Genomic DNA, 20,383 nt, shown 5'->3' with positions numbered 1-20,383 from the left:
GGCAGAAACTAGTGTGTCACATGTGATTTATTCCTGGAATACACAAGTTAACACGTTTTAGTCAGAGCTCTCTTATTACCTTATTAGACAATTTCACATACTATCCCAAGTAATACCGAAGTCTCTGTCTGTATAACCATATTTCCTCTGAAGATTAATAAACAGGTTCACTTGAAGTGAATGCTACCTTTTACGTTTGAAACCAGACACATAAACGGCCAACTTTATCACTTTGTCTGTTACTCTATTGCCACACTGTTAACCTTAACACTGCAAATATGTGCAATATACCAAACTCTATTTTATTTTATTTTATTTTATCTTATTTTATTTTGTTATATTTTCTTTAATTTTGATTTATTTTATTTCATTTTATTTTATTTTATTTTATTTTATTTTATTTTATTTCATTTTATTTCATTTTATTTCTTTACATTTCATTTTATTTTGTTTTATTTATTTTGTTTTATTTTATTTTATTCTATTTTATTTTATTTTATTTTATTTTATTTTATTTTATCTTATTTTATTTTGTTATATTTTATTTTATTTTGATTTATTTTATTTTATTTTATTTTATTTTATTTCATTTTATTTTATTTTATTTTATTTTATTTTATTTAGTTTTGTTTTATTTTATTTAGTTTCATTTTATTTCATTTTATTTTATTCTATTTTATTTTATTTTTTGGGTGAGGCACGGTACTTCCTGCCTCACCGAACACGCAGTAAAAAAAACATTCAGATTATTTTCTGTTATTAGCTTTTTTATTTTTCACGATGACAGGCCACGGAGAGCAAAAGAAGAGCCAGAGACGCCTGCAGGTGTCGAGATGCTACCAGATAACCGCCGTTGCAGCTGCGATTCTTGTGTGAAACTCCGTGAGCAGCGACCACATCCAGTGGACGGTCGGCGGCTTGCGGTCCACTCATGTCAGGATTTCGTTTTGGTCGTCCATCTTCTGCTTGCAGACCTTTGACGGTTGCGTTGGCTGTAATTTCTTCTTGTCCTCAAAGTGGACAGGAAGATACTCATCACCTACTTTGTCACAAGCCACCACCACGTTTATTTGCTTGATATCCACATTCTGGACTTTGTCGTTTTCCACTCTGAGCTCGTACACAACCAAGGGGGTGTTGCTCATGTAAAGGTTGCCTTTCACCAGCAGACCGCCGCCTTTGCAGATGCCCACCACCTGTGGCTCATCCTTCTTCTCCATGAAGGACTGCAGGTGTTTATACAGCAAATCTCTCGTACCTATGTACCTGCAAGATAACAACAGAGTGCAACTTTCAGCGAGATTCGTCTAGCGGGCTATTTCAGTTCCAGTGAGGAACTGCAACTTCTGCACTACCCAGGAGAGCCACCTCCTCAGGGTTGGGACAGTCCATCTTGATGTCAAAGTCAAAAGATGGCGCTATCTGCCTTCTGGCCAAAGGGACGAGGACCTTTGTGGTCAGATTAGAGGAGATCAGATTGGTCCCAAGTGGCCGAAGATTCGCAGCAGACCTCGACCCAACTCTTCATTGGGGTTGGAGAAGCTTCGTCCGGCTGCTACAACGAGATACCAAATGACAACTGGATAATGGACGGCCTCCACGCCCCGTAGGCTACCCTCACACTCACCAAGTCCAGTCATCCTTTGATTCCCTGTCAAACTTCTGGTCAACAATGTGATGTCTTAGAAACCTCTGGTATGCATCCTCGGCTCCCAGCTGCTGGGAAGGACCTCTGGACGTCAACGAGGAGCTGCAAAGAAGGACCAGGGTGCCGAGCACGACCAGTTCCAGGGAGAAGGTCATGGTATCTGGCTAGAGAAATGCCTCCCCTGCTCTGAAGCCCTCTTGACTACTTTAAGAAGAAACACTCACCGGAAACCAAACTTGAGAGCCAATAAAAATGCAGCATCTCTGTTCTTTAGCCTTTTATGTTCACACGGCCCCGACCGTCTGTCCTTGTGGGTTCGTTCGTATGTGAAACCGTCGTCCGCTGAGAACACGTGATCATCTAGTCGAGTCATCACATGTGGTTGAAGGTGTAAGATAAGACTTTTGCAATGGCTGCCAACTCTACAGGCAATGATTAGCGCTTTCGCGTCACAGCAAGAAGGTCCCTGGGAACCGTTCTACACTGCTCAAAAAAATAAAGGGAACACTTAAAAAACACATCCTAGATCTAAATGAATGAAATATTCTTATGAAATACTTTGCTCTTTACACAGTTGAATGTGCTGACAACAAAATCACACAAAAATGATCAATGGAAATCAATTGTATCAACCCATGGAGGTCTGGATTAGGAATCACACTCAAAATTAAAGTGTAAAAACAAACTCCAGGCTGATCCAACTTTGATGTAATGTCCTTAAAACAAGTCAAAATGAATGTGTGTTGCTTCCTGAGTGGACACTATGATTTCACACAAGTGCGATTGACTTGGAGTTACATTGTGTTGTTCAAGTGTTCCCTTTATTTTTTTTGAGCAGTATATGTAGCATCTCCGCAGGTTTCCTACAACAGTCCAAGAACATGGAAGATGTGAATGAGGGACTCCATCATTGTTTGTCTCCATTAGATGTGTGAATGGTTGTATGACCTTATTTGGCATGTGAATGAGGGGGTGCAGAGTTGTATGACCTTATATGGCATGTGAATAAGGGAGTGCAGAGTTGTATGTCTCTATTGGAGGCCTGAATGGATTTGCGACCTTATATGGCATGTGAATGAGTGGGTGAATGGTTGTATGACCTTATATGGCATGTGAATGAGGGGGTGCAGAGTTGTATGACCTTATATGGCATGTGAATAAGGGAGTGCAGAGTTGTATGTCTCTGTTGAATGCCTAAATGGAGTTGCGACCTTATATGGCATGTGAATGAGTGGGTGAATGGTTGTATGACCTTATATGGAATGTAAATGAGGGGGTGAATGGTTGTATGACCTTATATGGCATGTGTATGATGGAGTGCATAGCTGTATGTCTCTATTAGAAATGTGACTATGGCATGTGAACGAGCGAGTGAATGGTTGTGACTCAGTATGATGCGTGAATAAATAATGGAATTGCAACAATTGTGCTACCAGAAAATAATTATTTTATTCCATTTGCAAGAGACACAAACACACAAGCGCTTACTGACGTAACCACCTTCTACGAGCTTCTCTCTGGTGCCCTCACCGCAGAGATGACCAAAGGTTGGGCGTTGTTCTCGTCCCTCCTCAGGTGGGGGCTGAAGTATGGCTTGATCTCACCCCCGAAGGAGCAGCGGGTGAAAGAGTAGATGTGGCGATCGGCCATCGTGTCGTAGAAGGACACGACACCCTGCTTGTAATCCACAAACACCCCCACTTTCTGAGGCCGGGCCCTCAGGGCGAGGCTAACGGGGGGATCCGTTAGCGCAGCGTATTTTTCACCCTCGTAGTGAACGATGGCCCAAAAACCGCCGCTGGGGTTCAGCGAGAGCCTCCCTCGGCGGTTGGCGCCGCGGAGAGCCACGCCTAAGTCCCAGCCCTTCCTGTCCTTGACCTCCACCTCCCAGTAGAACCTCCCGGAGGTCAGCCGGTTGACGCCGAGGACGCTGGCGTGCAGGTCGAACCTCGCCGGGGAGTCGGAGACCTGATACGCCTGCGAGCTGTCAACCTCCTTCCCGTCATCAGAGAGAACCAGGCAGCGGTGAGCCGTGGAAGGGTCCAGCTTCACATCCACTGCAAGAGGGAGAGGATGAGTGGATGGATGGATGGATGGATGGATGGATGGATGGATGGATGGATGGATGGATGGTAGACAGGTAGTCAGTTAGGCAGGTAGGTCCGATGGATGGATATACAGTTGAGTGTTAGGTAGGTAGATGGTGTACTAATGGATGATAGATGGATGGATACATATAGTAGATGTGTCGATGGATGCATTGGTAGCCAGGTAGATGGATGGATGGATGGATGGATGATGGATGGATGGATGGAGGGATGGATGGAGGGATGGATGGATGGATGGATGGATGGATGGATGGAAGGATGGATGGTGATGGGTGGATGGATGGATGGATGGTGATAATAACTGCTCTTTCTACACACACACACACACACAAACACACACACACACACACACACACACACATATGAGGTGAGAAGACACAAACCTTGGAATGCCTGAATCCTGCCCAGCTCTGTGGAAACGTACAAAATGAATTTGAGGCGTTTGATGGAAACAGCGATGGATGATGGAACGGAGGCTCCACCCACCGAAGGAGGAGAGCTTGTCCAGGCTCTCCTGGATCTCCTCCATCATGGCGACGATCGTGGCCCTCAACGTGCCGAAGGCCAACGACGTGTCGACATCTACGAAGCCCTCGTGGTCCAGGGTCGTGGGAGCGGAAGTCTAAGCAGAGCGGAAACCACCTTAAAAGTTCTCGGCTGCGGTTTGTGTGAAACAACATGAAAAAGCTCTTTGTGGTTCACACCTGAGAGTCTGGGTTCAAGGCCAGCTTGTCCAGCTTCTTCTGGAGCTCCTCAATCTCTTCCTCTATCTTCTGGATCACTTCCTGCCCGTCTTTTTCCACCTTCTGTTTCCTTTTTTTTTTCAAAAACAGACTAATGTTAGCACTGAATGCTTGTCGCGCTGTGCTACGCTAGGCCGCGTCGCGTCACTTACCTCAACTTCAGCGGCTGAAGCGCCTTCTGCCTGGCGTCCTCCACCACCTCCATCAACTCGGAGAAGATGGCGTCGATCTCATTGCACTCGTCGTCCAACTTGCCCTGGAAAAATGTGAAGATGGGTTTGAATTTTTTTTTGCTGATTCCATTTGTTTGCACCCTCGCTAATGGTACGACCCGTCGCTCACCATGAAGGCCTCGATGGACAGCAGGACCTCGGCCATCCTCTGCTCTCTCATGTGGATCCCCTGCTGCAGGACGGCTCTGTCTCTGGCGCACTTCAGCTGGAACGCCGGAGGAGAGCGGCGGCGTTAGCTAGCGAGCATTAGCTAGCGAGCATTAGCGAGCAAGCATTAGCGGAGCGGCGGCTAACGCAGACATCCCAAGTCTCCCAGGAGTCTCCCATGTATAGATAGCGGCTTCCTGATGCCCGCGAATTGGATAAAATATCCCGAAATCTAGACCGAGCGAGCAAAGGTGTGCACGTGAGACATTAATGCTTGCATCGTGCATCGATTTCAGAACAGAGACAGCGTGAACTGAAGAAAGAAAAAGAGCATCCTGATTGGTTTTACTGTATTTGACGCACTGTAAGGCGCACTTGAAATCCTTCAATTTTCTAAAAAACATCCGAGCACCTTAAGTATGCATTCTTGTTGTGCTTATTGACCTCAGGTGTCGCTGGCGATGATAAGCCAATCAGAGAACAGTGTTGACGGGAGGTCTAACCGCCTCAGAACTCGCTTCTGCAGCTCAACTCTTCCATTTACACAACAAGCCACCATAACCCGGACCAGGGGTGTCAAACTCAAATACACAGTGGGTCAAAATTCAAAACTGGGACAAAGTCGCGGGCTAACATTGATATTTATTGATTATCTTCCTCCAGATATGACAATGAACATTTTCAAATGGACCCAAACAAGTTTTGCTTAAAAACTAAATATGAACCAAGCATAGCTGAATACTATACAATATATAACTTAATATCGCACACATGCAAAATCCTGTTTTCTGCCGAAGTAGCAGGGTGCTAGTATTAGCATAAGGTTGCTATGACTACTGTCAACAGAGGAGAGGGCGTTTATGGGTTCTGTTGTGATTTTCGTGCCAAAACACCAGCAGAAAATTCTGGAATTTGTAGAATTAGCGATACATGTACTGTAGACTATCTCGACTATCCCTAATAGTTATTTGTTATGGCTTTGCAGGCCGAATATAATTGCAGCCAGAGTTTGACCAAGACCAGGGTCTGTGGCTTGGGAAAATAAATTAAAGTATTTAATTGAAGTGTATTTTATTTGTGTTACTTCCCGTTTTTTTAATTTAGTTCTAAATTGGAAGATTGCTGTGATCTTGAAATATTAAAATAAAATTATATTATTGTTTTTCGACGCTCAAAATATTCGTCACAGTCGCGGGAGCCGGTATACCTGCCAAGACGCCGTCAATTTGACAAGACTTTCAACCACAGGTGGGAAAAATAGGAAAAAGCATTATATACAGTGGTATCTTTATTTTAGACGTCAAAAAGTAACTTTAACTTTAACTTTCTTTTCCCTGGAAACTGGGTCCAAATGGCTCTTTGGGTGTTAAAGGTTGCCGAAGAAGATTTCAACAAGAATTCGAAGCGGAATTCAAACTCAAGAGTCAAGAATTCAAGAATTTCCCAGGGAACCCAGTGAGAGGACAAAATTGAACGGTGGGTTAGTGAACGAGTGAAATACGTGAATAAAGTTGGACTAAACTGACTGTTTTGTTTCGCTTTATATATCCTATGTTTTATCATGCGCCTTATAATGCAGTGCGCCTTATAATCCAGTGCGCCTTATGGTCCGCAAAATACGGTACTCAGCAAAATAAACCAATAAGCTTTCAGTGCGGGCTAGCTTTGAGTCATTTTGAGTCATAACCAACGTTATCAGTTCAGTCACTGCAGAGGCTGAGTGCTCCAAAAAAAAGCAAAATATAAACTCTGCTTCACCTCAGATTACGTGAAAGCATTACCTTGTCTCATACCAGTGGAAAACAATGACAGCCTGGCGCGGCGTACTGTTTGCGACCTCTACAATCAACAAATTTATTAACACTGAGTGCTATGAGCCTGAAGTGTCACGGAAATTGCTCAATTGCATAGCAATTAGCATTTCAATACAATAAGACCCTGCAAAAATAGCAGGAAAATAAACAGATTTAGACAGGTGGCGGGTGTTCGCTGCAGATTTGAAGAATGAAAGATAGAAAGGACATGCTCAAAATGTCTAAAAATACTCATCGCTCTTGTTGTATTTGTTCTATTTCAAAGAAATTAGCACATTATGGTGACCCTCTGTTGTTTGTGTGTGTGTGTGTGTGTGTGTGTGTGTGAATCATCTCACTGAAATTAGATTTTGCAGGTTGGGATGTCCGCTAATGCTAGCTAGCGTTGTTTCCCCGAACGCTTCCGAAACCCGTCCTGTCCGCCTACTGCAGGTACTGTATGGTGTTTAAGTAGCACTGTATTATTTCATTAGTAAAAAGTCAAGTTAAAGTCAGCTTTATTGTCTTTTTCTCTGCATCTAAAAAAAAGAGAAGACGTTTCTCACAATCCCACTGTGAAATTAACAAAAAAATAAAAATAGAGTGCTACAGGAAGTCATATTAGAAACGAAAATTGTCGTAGTAGCCATAGCACTAACTGAATCACTAGCCTAACTGTTGCTAAAAATGTACCGGAGCCATTTTGAATCCTAGATGTCACTTATCAGTTAAAGGAGAGTTAGAAAAATATAGATTACTGAAAGTTATTGCTTATTTCTGATCTGCTCGGGTCGCCGTCCTACCTTCAGTTGTTTCGCCTCCCTTTTTTCCACCACCTTCTTTTTCTTCTCCGCCGCTGCTTTCCCATTGGTTCTCGGGCTCTCCGAGGCGACCACCTCCACCTAGAGGAGGAGAAGTCCAGAGAATGGTGACATCAGATGAAGCTAAAACTCCTAAAACTCAACAAGCGAGCAAACGGAGGGTCAACTTCCCCAAAATCGAGAATCGGCTTTACCTGCTGTTCCTCGGCGGGGAACTCAAGTGCCCTGCGGACGTTTTCCAAAGTGGCGCCGCTCTGAAGGGTACGAGAAGGAGTCTCAAAACCTACGGAGGGAGAAAACGGAGAGTCGGTGGCGGCTCCCGATCAGGTTTTTGCCATCGGGCGGCACCTACAGGGGGCGATGCTCGGGGCTTCCTCTGCCACGGGTATCGGCAACTCTTGATCGAAGGTTTCAGAAATCCGCCATATCTGCGGACTGGAGGGGAAACTGGTGGTCCTCTCTTCTGCGGTGGTGGGATTTTCACGAAGGCAATGCTCTAACTGAATCACTGCAGAGACAAATGTAGATGCTGCTTTTCACGCCACCGACAAATCATACAGACATATTGAACCGAGTAAAAATGGCGCCTACGTCTTCTGAGTAACGGGGCGACTCCCGCCGCTTGAGTGTTCATGCTGTTCCGGGGGTTTGATGCACTCTGTCAAGAGACACACAGTCAGATTAAAACAAAAGACAAGACAGCCTGTTTCTCTAGTGATTCAAGAAATAAATACAAATATATTTATTTCCATCAACCAAAAATAATGTACATGTGTGAAACATCGCCTCCCCTGCAACAGTACATGTGTGCACGACTAGGAGCAGGTCAATTTTGCGGCAGGAAGTAAGACTACGACAATAAATGCAGAAGATTTTCAAAATAAAACCGCTCGCTTGTTCATCACGACAATATCTGGTTGCAAAAACACTGACAATTGTGGTAAAAACGATCCGTCCCAGGACTGCAGAAGTCGAGACTCTGACTTTTGCCAAATAGTGAGGCGACAGCGCCCCCTGGTGGCAGACGGTGTAACTACAGTCGGTCAGGGTGACGGGCTTCCTACGTCAGGCCACTTCTCACACCTAAACTTTTGAGGCTGCTTAAATGAACGGAGTGACGGATGCGTTGCGCAATGAAATAATGGACAGGGTTCTAAGACATCGACATACCTCTGGAATCACGGGACTGATTTGGCCAGAGTCCAGAGTGCCAGGCTCTTCCAGCGACGGATTTACTATCGTCTGGTTACTTCCGGAGTCCGGAAGGCATCCCAAAATAGTTCGGGGAGTGCGAGCGCCTGTCAAAACTAACTGAGCAGGGTAGTGCATCTGATCTGTTTGAAACAAAGAGCAGCGGATGAAACGTGTTTTTCCTTTATGCTGTTTTCACATGTGAACGCCCAGCCTAACCAGGATGTGGTTCATTTTCCCCTTTGTTGCGGTTGCATGGGTGTGTGTCTGTGCCTGTGCACGTGTGTGTCAACATGTTTACTATTTTTATTGTTGTTATTATTATTATAAGTGTTATTATTATTATTATTATTATTATTATCATAATTATCATTACAAAGGGTTGCATGGGTGTGTGTCTGTGCGTGTGCACGTGTGTGTCAACATGTTTACTATTTTTATTGTTGTTATTATTATTATAAGTGTTATTATTATTATTATTATTATTATTATCATAATTATCATTACAAAGGGTTGCATGGGTGTGTGTCTGTGCGTGTGCATGTGTGTGTCAACATGTTTACTATTTTTATTGTTGTTATTATTATTATAAGTGTTATTATTATTATTATTATTATCAAAATTATCATTACAAAGGGTTGCATGGGTGTGTGTCTGTGCGTGTGCACGTGTGTGTCAACATGTTTACTATTTTTATTGTTGTTATTATTATTATTATTATTATCAAAATTATCATTACAAAGGGTTGCATGGGTGTGTGTCTGTGCGTGTGCACGTGTGTGTCAACATGTTTACTATTTTTATTGTTGTTATTATTATTATAAGTGTTATTATTATTATTATTATTATCATTATTATCATTACAAAGGGTTGCATGGGTGTGTGTCTGTGCGTGTGCACGTGTGTGTCAACATGTTTACTATTTTTATTGTTGTTATTATTATTATTAGTGTCATTATTATTTTCATTATTATCATAATTATCATTACAAAAGATTGCATGGGTGTGTGTCTGTGCGTGTGCATGGGTGTGTCAACATATTTACTATTTCTATTGTTTTTATTATTATTATTAGCTTTGTTATAATTATTATTATTATCATTATTCTCATTACAAAGGGTTGCATGGGTGTGTGTCTGTGCGTGTGCATGTGTGTGTCAACATATTTACTATTTTTATTACTATTATCAGCGTCATTATAATAAGTATTATTATCATTACAAAGGGTTGCATGGGTGTGTGTCTGTGCATGTGTGTGTCAACATATTTACTATTTTTATTGTTGTTATTATTATTATTAGCGTTATTAGAATAATTATCATTCTCATTACTATCATTACGAAGGGCAAATGACATTTCTCAGTTCTCCATCCAGACTCTGCGCTGGACCACAAATGAAGTGATTTCCTCCATGCAAATGCACACACACACACACACACACACACACACACACACACACACACACACACACACACACACACATGCAGGCCAGAGGTCGGAGGTCAACTCACCGCCCACTGAAGGGATGTAACGCTCCCGGAAAGCCTCTTCCAATGGGGCTTGAGACCTTAAGAGGTTGAAGGATGGCAGAAGCTCATCGAGCAGCAGCTGTGGCCTTCGAGGGATTCTAGGCGTGCATCCCATCTTCCCCTGGTGGATCCTCAGGCCTCGGTAAGTCGTCATCTTACTCCAACCACAGTGGCAGATCTGCAACTCTGACATCTTGAAAATATGAAAAACTTTCTTTTACGGCTCTGTTGCAAATCCAATACCGTTCCTAACTCCTTAGAAGACTCAATACAGGCTGCAGATTTATTGTTTGGCAGTTTTTTCTCGTTGTTTTCTCGTGGTTTTACTCGTAGAGCTGTCGTCCTCAGAACCGGATAGTCCTAGTTTGAGTCGCGCGCTCCCCTTAGCAAAATCGAAATGTTATTGAGCAAAACAATGAACCCATAACTTCTCAGAATGTAAACGCAGTGGTCGAATTTAGCTGATGTGTTCTAGGACAAACTGAAGGGGAAAATAAAAAGGTCTTTCTTTCTTTCTTTCTTTAAACTGGCTCGAGTTCAGCCGTGGATCCTGGATTCACCAGGACTCATTTTGATTTAAAAAAAAAAAAGTTTTTTAACACCATATTAATCAGGGGTCGCCAACCTCTGATCTGTACCTTGGATTATTTGGTGCTGGTTCACAAAGAAAATCTTTCTTGGTACAGATTATAGGTTTTTCATCAGACCTTCAGGTTCTTAATTTGAAAAGCGACTATTTCCGCCCACGCCTTGCTGCCACACTTAACTCTGTCGCGCCATTTCACACATCAGCTACCACAAGCTAGTCCTCGAAAGAAAATGATCCAGAAACAAAAGTTACTGGAGAGATTTTTCGGGAGGAAATGAGCAAACTATGTGACCGCAGAAGCGTCGCAGGCTGCCAGCGAAAACGAAAGTTACATTTAAAAGAAGATATCAAGAATCCTACCGAAGTTATGGTTTAATCACAACAAGTGATGTACAACCTCAGCGCGGGGTATGCATTATTTACGGTGAATGGCTAGCTAATGAAGCTAATGAAGCTAGGAAACAATCCACACTACTTTGCAATATTCAGACAAAACACCTTGCGCTACAAGACTAATTTTTTGAAAGAAAAGTATCATCGTTGCTGTATTTTTATTCATGAATGTCTTGCTATCTTTTGTCTTCTGTCTCTATATTTATATTTTTATTCACATTTATTTTACTTTTTTATTTTTTTGACATTATAAAGTTACACTGCTCTGACACAGGAATTTCCACTATGGGGATCAATAGAGTTTATCTTATCTTATCTTATTAGATACTGTGAGCTGGGAAACTTTGAACCCCTGCACCTCTAAGCGCTCCGCGGAAACATTTTGATGCATGAAACTGGTTCCTGGTACAAAAAAAGTGATGAACCGCTGATATCAATGACTGAATAAATGTCTATCAATGATCTGATTCATTCATTTCTCAGGAGTTGCAAAAGCCAGCTCTGCGATTTGTCGCCCCCTAGCGGCCACTTGTGTCATTGCAACGCGGACTCTGTGACGCTGCTGTTTTTTATGTTGTTTACCAATTGAACCACCGTATCGATCCCAGCCGAAGGCCAAACCAGTCAAATATAAAAAAAAAACACGAGAAGCGCAGAAACGCAAAAATCAGCGTTTTAAATTAGAAGTATGTCCAAATAAAAAGGTGGAAAAAAGGGGGAAGCCCAATGCAGAGTAGGTCTGCTGTGACAACACGATTCTGTGCTATCATACACATTAGTTTGCTTATAAATGCTATATTATTATTATTATTATTATTGTACCTTAATTATTATTATCACAATTATTATTGTTAGTAGTAGTATTAGTATAATTGTTAGTATAATTCGTAACACTTGAACACTATCTAACATAGTTTTTACTACACAAAACAAGTCTCTCTCTCTCTCTCTCTCTCTCTCACACACACACACACACACACACACACACACACACACACACACACACACAAATGAATTAATGTTGTGGGTAAAAAAAACACAGGCACACCCGAACAGGACGAGCTGGGCGCTGTTGTTTTTGAACCGAACCATTACGACACACCCCTGTGCGTGTGTGTGTGCGTGTGATTTTCTATCAAACTGTATGTTTTCAGCTCAGCCTCTCAAAATCGCTCCACTTTCCGTCCACGGACGCGCGTCTCCACGGGACTTTGTGGGTCAAACCAACTTCCGGAGGAAGTAAAATCTCTGAAAGGCTCAGTTTACCGAAGTGATTAATTCTGGAGGAAAATATCAATTTGAAGGATATCACTTCCGGTCAGATTGACGTCCCTTTGCAGCAGAAACTGAAAGAAAGATAAACGTGAAAGTGTGCGTGCAAAAACACGCACACATACACACACACATAGGTAGAGACACACACTCTTACCTTGTCGCTCCTCTCTATGCGCATCGAGCTTCCGCCTCCTGCTCTTATCCGCTCCCTCACACAACTTCAGTTTCGTTTTAGCAGAAGAAAAAATTAAACAAAGACTACACACACACACACACACGCACACACACACGCCCTGACATTTTGGCTTCCCGTTGAGGTTCCTGTTTCTCCAGAATGGTCACGGATGTTCCCTACCTAAGAATTGCATTCCAAAATCAAAACATTAATCGCGACGAAACTTGTTGTTTCTCTCTCTTTGGAGTTTTCTTTCTATCATAATTATTATCATTATTTTACTGTTATCAAAATTATTATGCTTACCATTTTTTAATCATTATTATGCTTATCATTTTTATTCCACTTATCATCCTTATTATTATTGTTATTATTATTATTGGTGTTATTATTATTATTACGGTAATAACTGTTGCGCTTATTATCATCATTATTATTATTATTATTGTAATTATTATTACGTTTATTATTATTATTTGTAGTAGTGGTATTTTCATGCTTATCATTATCATTATTACAATTACCATCGTTATTATTACCATTACTATTATTATCATTATTATTATTATAATTGTTATTATTACGGGTACTAGTGCTATGCTTATCATTATTGTTATCATTATTATTATTATCATCGTTATTGTTGTTGCTATTATTATTATGCTTATTATTATTATTGTTATATTTCATATTATTACATGTATCATTTTTAATGTTTATCATTATTAGTGTGTTTATTATTATTGTCATTATTGTTGTTGTTGTTATTATTATTATGCTTATTAATATTATTATTGTTATATTTTGATTATCACACCTATCATTATTTTTACGTTTATCATTATTATCACGATTATTATTACTACAATTATAATTATAACGATTATTATTATTACAATTATTATAATTATTACGATTATTATCAATATTATTATGGCAATTATTATTATTATTGTTATTATTGTTATGTTTATCATTATTATTACGATTATTGTTATTATTACAGTTATTACTATTATTATGGTCATTATTATTACAATTATTATTATCATTGTTATGTTTATAATTTTTATTAAGATTATCATTATTATGATTATCATTATTATTATTGTTATTATTGTAATTTTTATTATTATCAGGATTATTATTATTACATTTATTGTTATTATTGCATTTATTTTTATAATCGCAATAATAATTATGATTTATTAGTTTACGTTTGATTATGAAGACCTTCTTGGCAGATGGGGACCTGAGCACCAGGTCAGCTCCAGGGTGGTGCTAGCGATCTGGAGGAAATGTGAAGCAACATCTGCCATCATTCTCCAGGCACTGGCTGTGCAAAGTTGTCTATACTGTGCTGTTGTAGATAAGCTCTTGTATCTCTTTGCCCCTCATGCACAAATGTGACTGCTGGCAGGGGACTGAGAGTGTATTGGAGTGTGTTGGCTATGGTTCGCCTGCACTCCAGGGTGGCGGCAAGACTTTCAAATCTGGTTATGCCACAAGGTACAGCATCCCTGGGAAAGACTCACCCCAAACCCAGTGAGACTGTGCCTGATGGACACTGGCTTGGAGCAGAATGCGCCGCTAGGATCTTCCCCTCGCCACCGCTGAGGATTCGGAGACGATGGAAGAACATTCACCGCAGGAGGCCGCAATGCGGTGGCAGGTAGAGTCCAAGACAACCGGCACCCTCCAGGAGTTGCAGGGGGGCTGACGGAGCTCCAGTTTTCAGGAGCACGGCCTTTCCTTTGCCACCGGCACGACGATATTCTGTCTGGGTTTGCTCCCTTAGCCTTTTGTTCTCCCAGACTCACCCACAAGGCAGTGGGGCGGAGGTTGAAAAGTGCCAGGGCGTATCCACGAGGCCAAGGTAGCCTGGTAGGCGTGTACCTGCCCTCTAACTACTGCACTACACGCATCACAACACCCTGTGTTCAAAGAACACACACACACAATAATACTCAATGCAATACACACTGTAATAGACACTGAAATAGACACCTTAATACTCAATGTAATACTCACTGTAATACTCACTGTAATACACACTGAAATAGACATTGTAATACACATTACTTAATGTAATACACATTGTAATGTACACAATAACACACTGTAATACAACACACTGAAAAACACATTGTAATGCACAGTAATACAAACAGGGATACTCACTGTAGTGTACACTGTTATACACACTGTACACATAGTGTGCATGGACAGTACATATTAATATACACAAAACTAAAGACTAAAGTAACTTGCACTTATAATACATGCTAATATACACAATACTACAGACCGTAAAGTAACGTGCACACTTACAGTACACACTAATACACACAAAACTATAGACTAAAGTAACGCACACACAAAATACACAGTAATATACACAATACTACAGACCGGAAAGTAACATGAACGCCAACAGCTAACACTAATTTAAAACGACAGACTAAAGTAACTTGCACTTATAATACATGCTAATATACACAATACGACAGACCGTAAAGTAACGTGCACACTTACAGTACACACCAATATACACAAAACTACAGACTAAACAAATTTGCTTCCAGACAGGACGACTTTTGGAGCCACTCCCCTCGGCCAGGAGGCTACAGACCATCAGGACCAAAACTACCTGCCACAAAAACAGTGTCAATACACACTAATACACACAAATATAATATAGATGTTAACCTTAAGTGCACCATAACATGCACACCAGTAATACAAATAAATGCACACCATAATACACACTGTGTGGTAATGTGTGCACAGACAAAACACACCACCACACACTATCATATGCTAAAATACAAATAACTCTGAATACACACGAATGTGCACACCATGTACTCATGTTCATTTATTCATCGTCCTGCGCCGAACAAAAGGTCAGGCAAACAAACATGGAGCTCATCTATAAAAACAGGAGAGGAAATTCGATGAAAGACATGGTGTGTAGTTTGGGCGCTAATTTAAGAGCTTGTTTTTTTTTTTAATTGAACATAAATAGTATAAAAAGATATACATATGTCCATACAAACATGGCAAAGTAGAATCGAATGTCAATGAATCAACGGGGGATGAGGAAGCAAAGGACATAAGGACATTTGTTCTGAATGTAATCCCTTAACTGTACAAGTTAACAGTATTAAAGGTTGGTGAGAAATGTTTAATGCTAGACGAAAAAGAAAATAATTGAAAATGAATAAATAAGTAAATAAATAATTAAAAAAAAAAACATAAATAAATTGCAAGGGGATTATAATATGTATTTTTGGTGGTTCACAAGGAATCTCAGACATTAAACTGTATATTTTTTGGTTTTTGGATTTTTCCACAAGTTTTAAGGATTTTTTTATATCATTCAAAATTGCTTATATAGAACATAAAATTGGGGGAACACTTTTGCATTCTGTTTTTGTGTATGAAGAACTTGGTCAGGCCTAAAATAACATTAACAAAGAGTTCATCTCTTTTGTTGCTTAAAACCAAATGTCATGTCATCTCTTGAGAAAGAAATTGGTGACGATTGAAATTTGTCTTGAATCCATTTTTGAGTTTTAGCCCAAAAGCCTTGTACTTTTTCGCATGAGAAAAATATATGGTCTGTGCTTTCAATGTTATCTTCACAAAATGTACAAATATTATCTTCACTATTAAAGCGTACCCTCAATAATTCCTTACATGGGTAGATGTGCTAATTTAAAAACTTGCCAGAAACACCACAAGCACCGTTGTGGAGGATTTCATTCTGGGCGAGGCCCGGTATGAAGAAAACCGGACAGATTGTTACCTAGGTTACCATCATGTGATGGCTGCGGACCAACTGTTTGAAGAAACAGCTGAGGAGAATGAATTCCGATTAAAGTGACCAATAGAGATGTGTGTGTTTCGTCAAACCCTCTGTCGTGGAGCTCGCTCACGATGTGGGAACTGGAGGTCGGGTTTGAAGGACACCAGGCCCTCCTCGTAGTCCTGCAGGGGGAGGCCGACTGCAGGCTCAACATATAGAATGCAATTATCCCAGAAATTACAAAGAGAAAAATATATACTGCTCAAAAAAATAAAGGGAACACTTGAACAACACAATGTAACTCCAAGTCAATCACACTTGTGTGAAATCAGTGTCCACTCAGGAAGCAACACAGGTTCATTTTGACTTGTTTTAAGGACATTACATCAAAGTTGGATCAGCCTGGAGTTTGTTTTTACACTTCAATTTTGAGTGTGATTCCTAATCCAGACCTCCATGGGTTGATACAATTGATTTCCATTGATCATTTTTGTATGATTTTGTTGTCAGCACATTCAACTGTGTAAAGAGCAAAGTATTTCATAAGATTATTTCATTCATTTAGATCTAGGATGTGTTTTTTAAGTGTTCCCTTTATTTTTTTGAGCAGTGTATATTACCTTTATGTTACTGGGGTTGCAAAGTTCAAACACTGAGTTGTGATTTTTTTTTTTCCCATCATCACTCAATGCCGAGTTTATCCGTCTGAGACACTCTTGTATACAAGTTTACTTTCTATGTTTGAGGCAAAAGAGAGAAGTCATAACTAACACACATCCTCTGGAAGGATGGTTTAAAGCTATCCTGCTTTGAAAACAATAAATTACCTTTACAGTTCATCTTTAATCAACCAAAACACAGGCTATAAATGATCAAATCGATATAAAACAAGATGAGTAGTGTCATTTTTAAGCCTGCTCATAGGAGGAATGAACAGAAATCAGACGTCACACAAAGATACACAAGAAATCTGGAAAAAGATTTATGAACGTGCACTTCTTTAATTCATATCTCTGCGGTATATTCAGGGGAGAACTGTACATTTCTTGATCAGATAGAACAAATATGACAAAATATAACGTTTCAATTGTGATCATTGAGCAGTTTTAATCCCTCTACCTGAGGCTATCAGACTTTTTAATTCCTCTTCTTTCAGCCGAAGGGAATATTCAAATCTTTTTACTTTTTAAGACCCTAAAACACTTTATAGCCTTAACTTTGACACTATATTTTATTCGTATTTCTTATTCTCCCTCCTTCCTACTATTATCTATTATTGTTATATTTTACTTGAGATTCTGGCACAACAATTTCCTTCGAGCTAAATAAAATTATTCTTATTCTTCTTCCACAATATCTATCCATTGGATTTTTTGCTGACCTAAACAGGTTATTGCGAAAAGAAAAAAAATAAATCTACCACATTATTGCAAGTGTAGACAGACATTAATCGTTTTTCAAGAGATAAAACAAAAAAGTAAACACTTCCTGTTCTGAGTGTTAGCCATTAGCTCTTTGCTTCCTTAGCCGCTAGCTCGGTCGGCTATCAGCTAACATAGCTGTTAGCTACACCGATCGTTGACGGTCGGTCGTTAGCTTCGTCTGCTACTGGCGAGGATAGCTGCTGGTTTATCTCCTATCCAAGCACACCGCTGCGGGTCACTTAGTCCGGGTGACAGCGAGGATAAACCTCCGCCGTAGACCCAGCGGCCGCGAACTGGTGAAGAATTTATGAACAATTAAAATCGTTATCCTAAAGAATCGCAAACTGCCACCCGTCGACTTAGCTAAGCGGCGAGAGTGAAGCGAGCGACCGTTGTGCTAGCAAAGTTGCTCCGTGGTACCGCCGTACAAATCTAGCTGTTAGCTTTCGGACTTCCAGCGGCGTGGACTTCTTTTTTTCCCCCGGAAAAATGCCCCGCGTCGCCGGGGAGGGAAAGCGCTCTGTCCCGGTCACAGGTCGGTGTGACGGAGCTCCGACGTCAGGGTATTTATACTAGGGATACGGGTCCGCCTAGGGGTACTCGGTAGTATTGCAAGGGTTAAACGAGGACATCTAGAACACACACACACACACACACACACACACACACACACACACACACACACACACACACACACACGGTGATTCATGAGTGAATTTTATATTTCTCATGTCTTGTTTATTTCTTTTTTTTGTCCCCATTAGAAAGTGCTCGCTGCTGCTCGCTAGTGCAAACATGCTTCATTCATTCATCCATCATCTGAAAGCAACCAACTGGTAAGTACCTTTAACAGATAAATACTAAGTTTGCTATTCTTCTATTCTCCCAGTAGTCTCAAAGTCGGCTCCTTCTAGTGTCCGTCCATCCCTTTATTGCGAAGTGTGTAGAAAACAGACAGGGACTGTGAAAGAATTGTCCGTCCGCCGTGGTACCAGGCTGCAGGAGGTGGAGGCTATCCTGGGTCTGACAGAGCTTCTCCAGCTCCATGTTTCTTCTCCTGCTTCCGCTCTCTGAGGAGTTCTCCTTGTTCCTTGCTGTGACTGGGAGTCCTTGAGTTTTTTCCCAGCCCGGCCGGTGTTTTTGGACTCGCCTTTACGAAGGTGATGTCATGTGTAAGTGTGATTCTGTACGGATTCTCGAGTTGTCGCGTCTTGTTAATGGTATTATGAGGTTTATCAGTTTAGGGTGGACTAAGAAAATTAGGTGGGGGGCTGCTGGTGAAAAGACTTGTTTAAATTTCTCACCAACCTTCTTCTTCTTCTCTGTTCGGCTTTTCCCTTCAGGTGTCGCCACAGCGAATCAACTTTCTCCATCTAACCCTATTCTCTGTATCCTCCTCTCTCACACCAACTACCTTCATATCCTCTCTCACTACATCCATAAATCTTTTCTTTGGTCTTCCTCGAGCCCTCTTGCCTGGCAGCTCCAACTCCAGCATCCGTCTACCAATATACTCACTATCCCTCCTCTGTACATGAAACCAACCACCTCAGTCTGGCTTCTCTGACCTTCTCTCCAAAACATCTAACATGTGCTGTTTCTCTGAAAGACTCATTCCTGATCCTCTCCATCCTGGTCACTCCCAAAGAGAACCTCAACATCTTCATCTCTGCAACCTCTAGTTCTGCCTGCTGTCTTTTGGTCATTGTAACAGTTTCTATTCCATACGTCATTGCTGGTCTCATCACTGTCTTGTACACCTTTCCTTTCATTCTGGCTGATAGTCTTCTATCACATAGTATCCCTGAAACTTTTCTCCACCCATTCCAACCTGCTTTAATCCGTCTCTTCTCCTTTTCCCCACATTCTCCACTGCTCTGGACTGTTGACCCCAAGTACCTGAGATCCTCCAGCTTCTTGATCTCCACTCCCTGTAGCCTCACAGTTCCACCTGGGTTCCTCTCATTCACACACATATGTTCTGTTTGTCTCATCTGTCAGCCTGTCCATCACCATTGCAAACAAGAAGGGGCTCAGAGCTGATCCCTGATGGAGTCCCACCTCCACCTTGAACTTCTCTGTTACCCCCACAGCACACCGTACTAGTGTCTCACAGCTATCATACATGTCCTACACCAGTTTAACAGACTTCTCTGCCACTCCAGACTTCCTCATTCAATACCAGAGTTCCTCTCTTGGCACCCTGTCATATGCTTTTTCTAGGTCTACAAAAACACAATGCAGCTCCTTCTGGCCTTCTCTGTACTTCTCTATTAGCATTCTCAATGCAAATACTGCATCTGTAGTACTCTTAAACTTTTCACCAACCTCCATGGTGGAATTCCCTACTGGAAGTCACTCAAGGAAAAACATTGTGTTTTCCCATGGCGATGAGCTGTGATAGATAGATAGATAGATAGATAGATAGATAGATAGATAGATAGATAGATAGATAGATAGATAGATAGATAGATAGATAGATAGAGAGATAGATGGGTGGGTG

At 41.0% G+C, this 20,383-nt stretch overlaps 1 protein-coding gene across 5 annotated transcripts; it reads right to left on the bottom strand.

Annotated features, from left to right (window-relative positions):
* Positions 1-3,075: 3,075 nt before the first annotated feature.
* Positions 3,076-12,760, bottom strand: LOC147223405 (uncharacterized). Of its 5 annotated transcripts, XM_086165526.1 has the most exons (14): positions 12,625-12,760; positions 10,196-10,406; positions 8,801-8,827; positions 8,664-8,770; positions 8,085-8,151; positions 7,846-8,001; positions 7,688-7,776; positions 7,476-7,574; positions 4,842-4,937; positions 4,652-4,755; positions 4,461-4,569; positions 4,243-4,378; positions 4,140-4,166; positions 3,076-3,705 (listed from the first exon to the last, which is right to left on the bottom strand). In XM_086165526.1, the coding sequence occupies exons 1-14, from the start codon at positions 12,646-12,648 to the stop codon at positions 3,152-3,154; spliced, it is 1,806 nt and encodes a 601-aa protein (XP_086021652.1). In that variant the 5' UTR covers positions 12,649-12,760; the 3' UTR covers positions 3,076-3,151. The 5 variants fall into 5 exon arrangements, with proteins under 5 accessions (XP_086021652.1, XP_086021648.1, XP_086021651.1 ...); XM_086165522.1 differs by having other exon boundaries at positions 8,664-8,827; XM_086165525.1 differs by lacking the exon at positions 12,625-12,760 and adding an exon at positions 12,462-12,562 and having other exon boundaries at positions 8,664-8,827.
* Positions 12,761-20,383: the final 7,623 nt, after the last annotated feature.

This window comes from Fistularia commersonii, chromosome 19, assembly GCF_037954325.1.
Source record: "Fistularia commersonii isolate RoL2024-O1a breed Wild chromosome 19, RoL_Fcom_v1.0, whole genome shotgun sequence".
NCBI classification, from domain to species: Eukaryota; Metazoa; Chordata; class Actinopteri; order Syngnathiformes; family Fistulariidae; genus Fistularia; species Fistularia commersonii.
The sequence above is the reverse complement of the archived record's forward strand: the minus strand, read 5'-3'. Positions and strand labels throughout refer to the sequence as shown.

Excerpts from the sequence above, each read along its gene's own strand:
- LOC147223405 (XM_086165522.1), bottom strand. The coding sequence starts at position 12,648 with ATGCGCATAGAGAGGAGCGACAAG. Across the intron at positions 8,152-8,663 it reads TCAGTCCCGTGATTCCAGAG|AGTGCATCAAACCCCCGGAA; the intron begins GTATGTCGATGT and ends GTCTCTTGACAG. Across the intron at positions 4,379-4,460 it reads CCTTGAACCCAGACTCTCAG|ACTTCCGCTCCCACGACCCT; the intron begins GTGTGAACCACA and ends CGCTCTGCTTAG.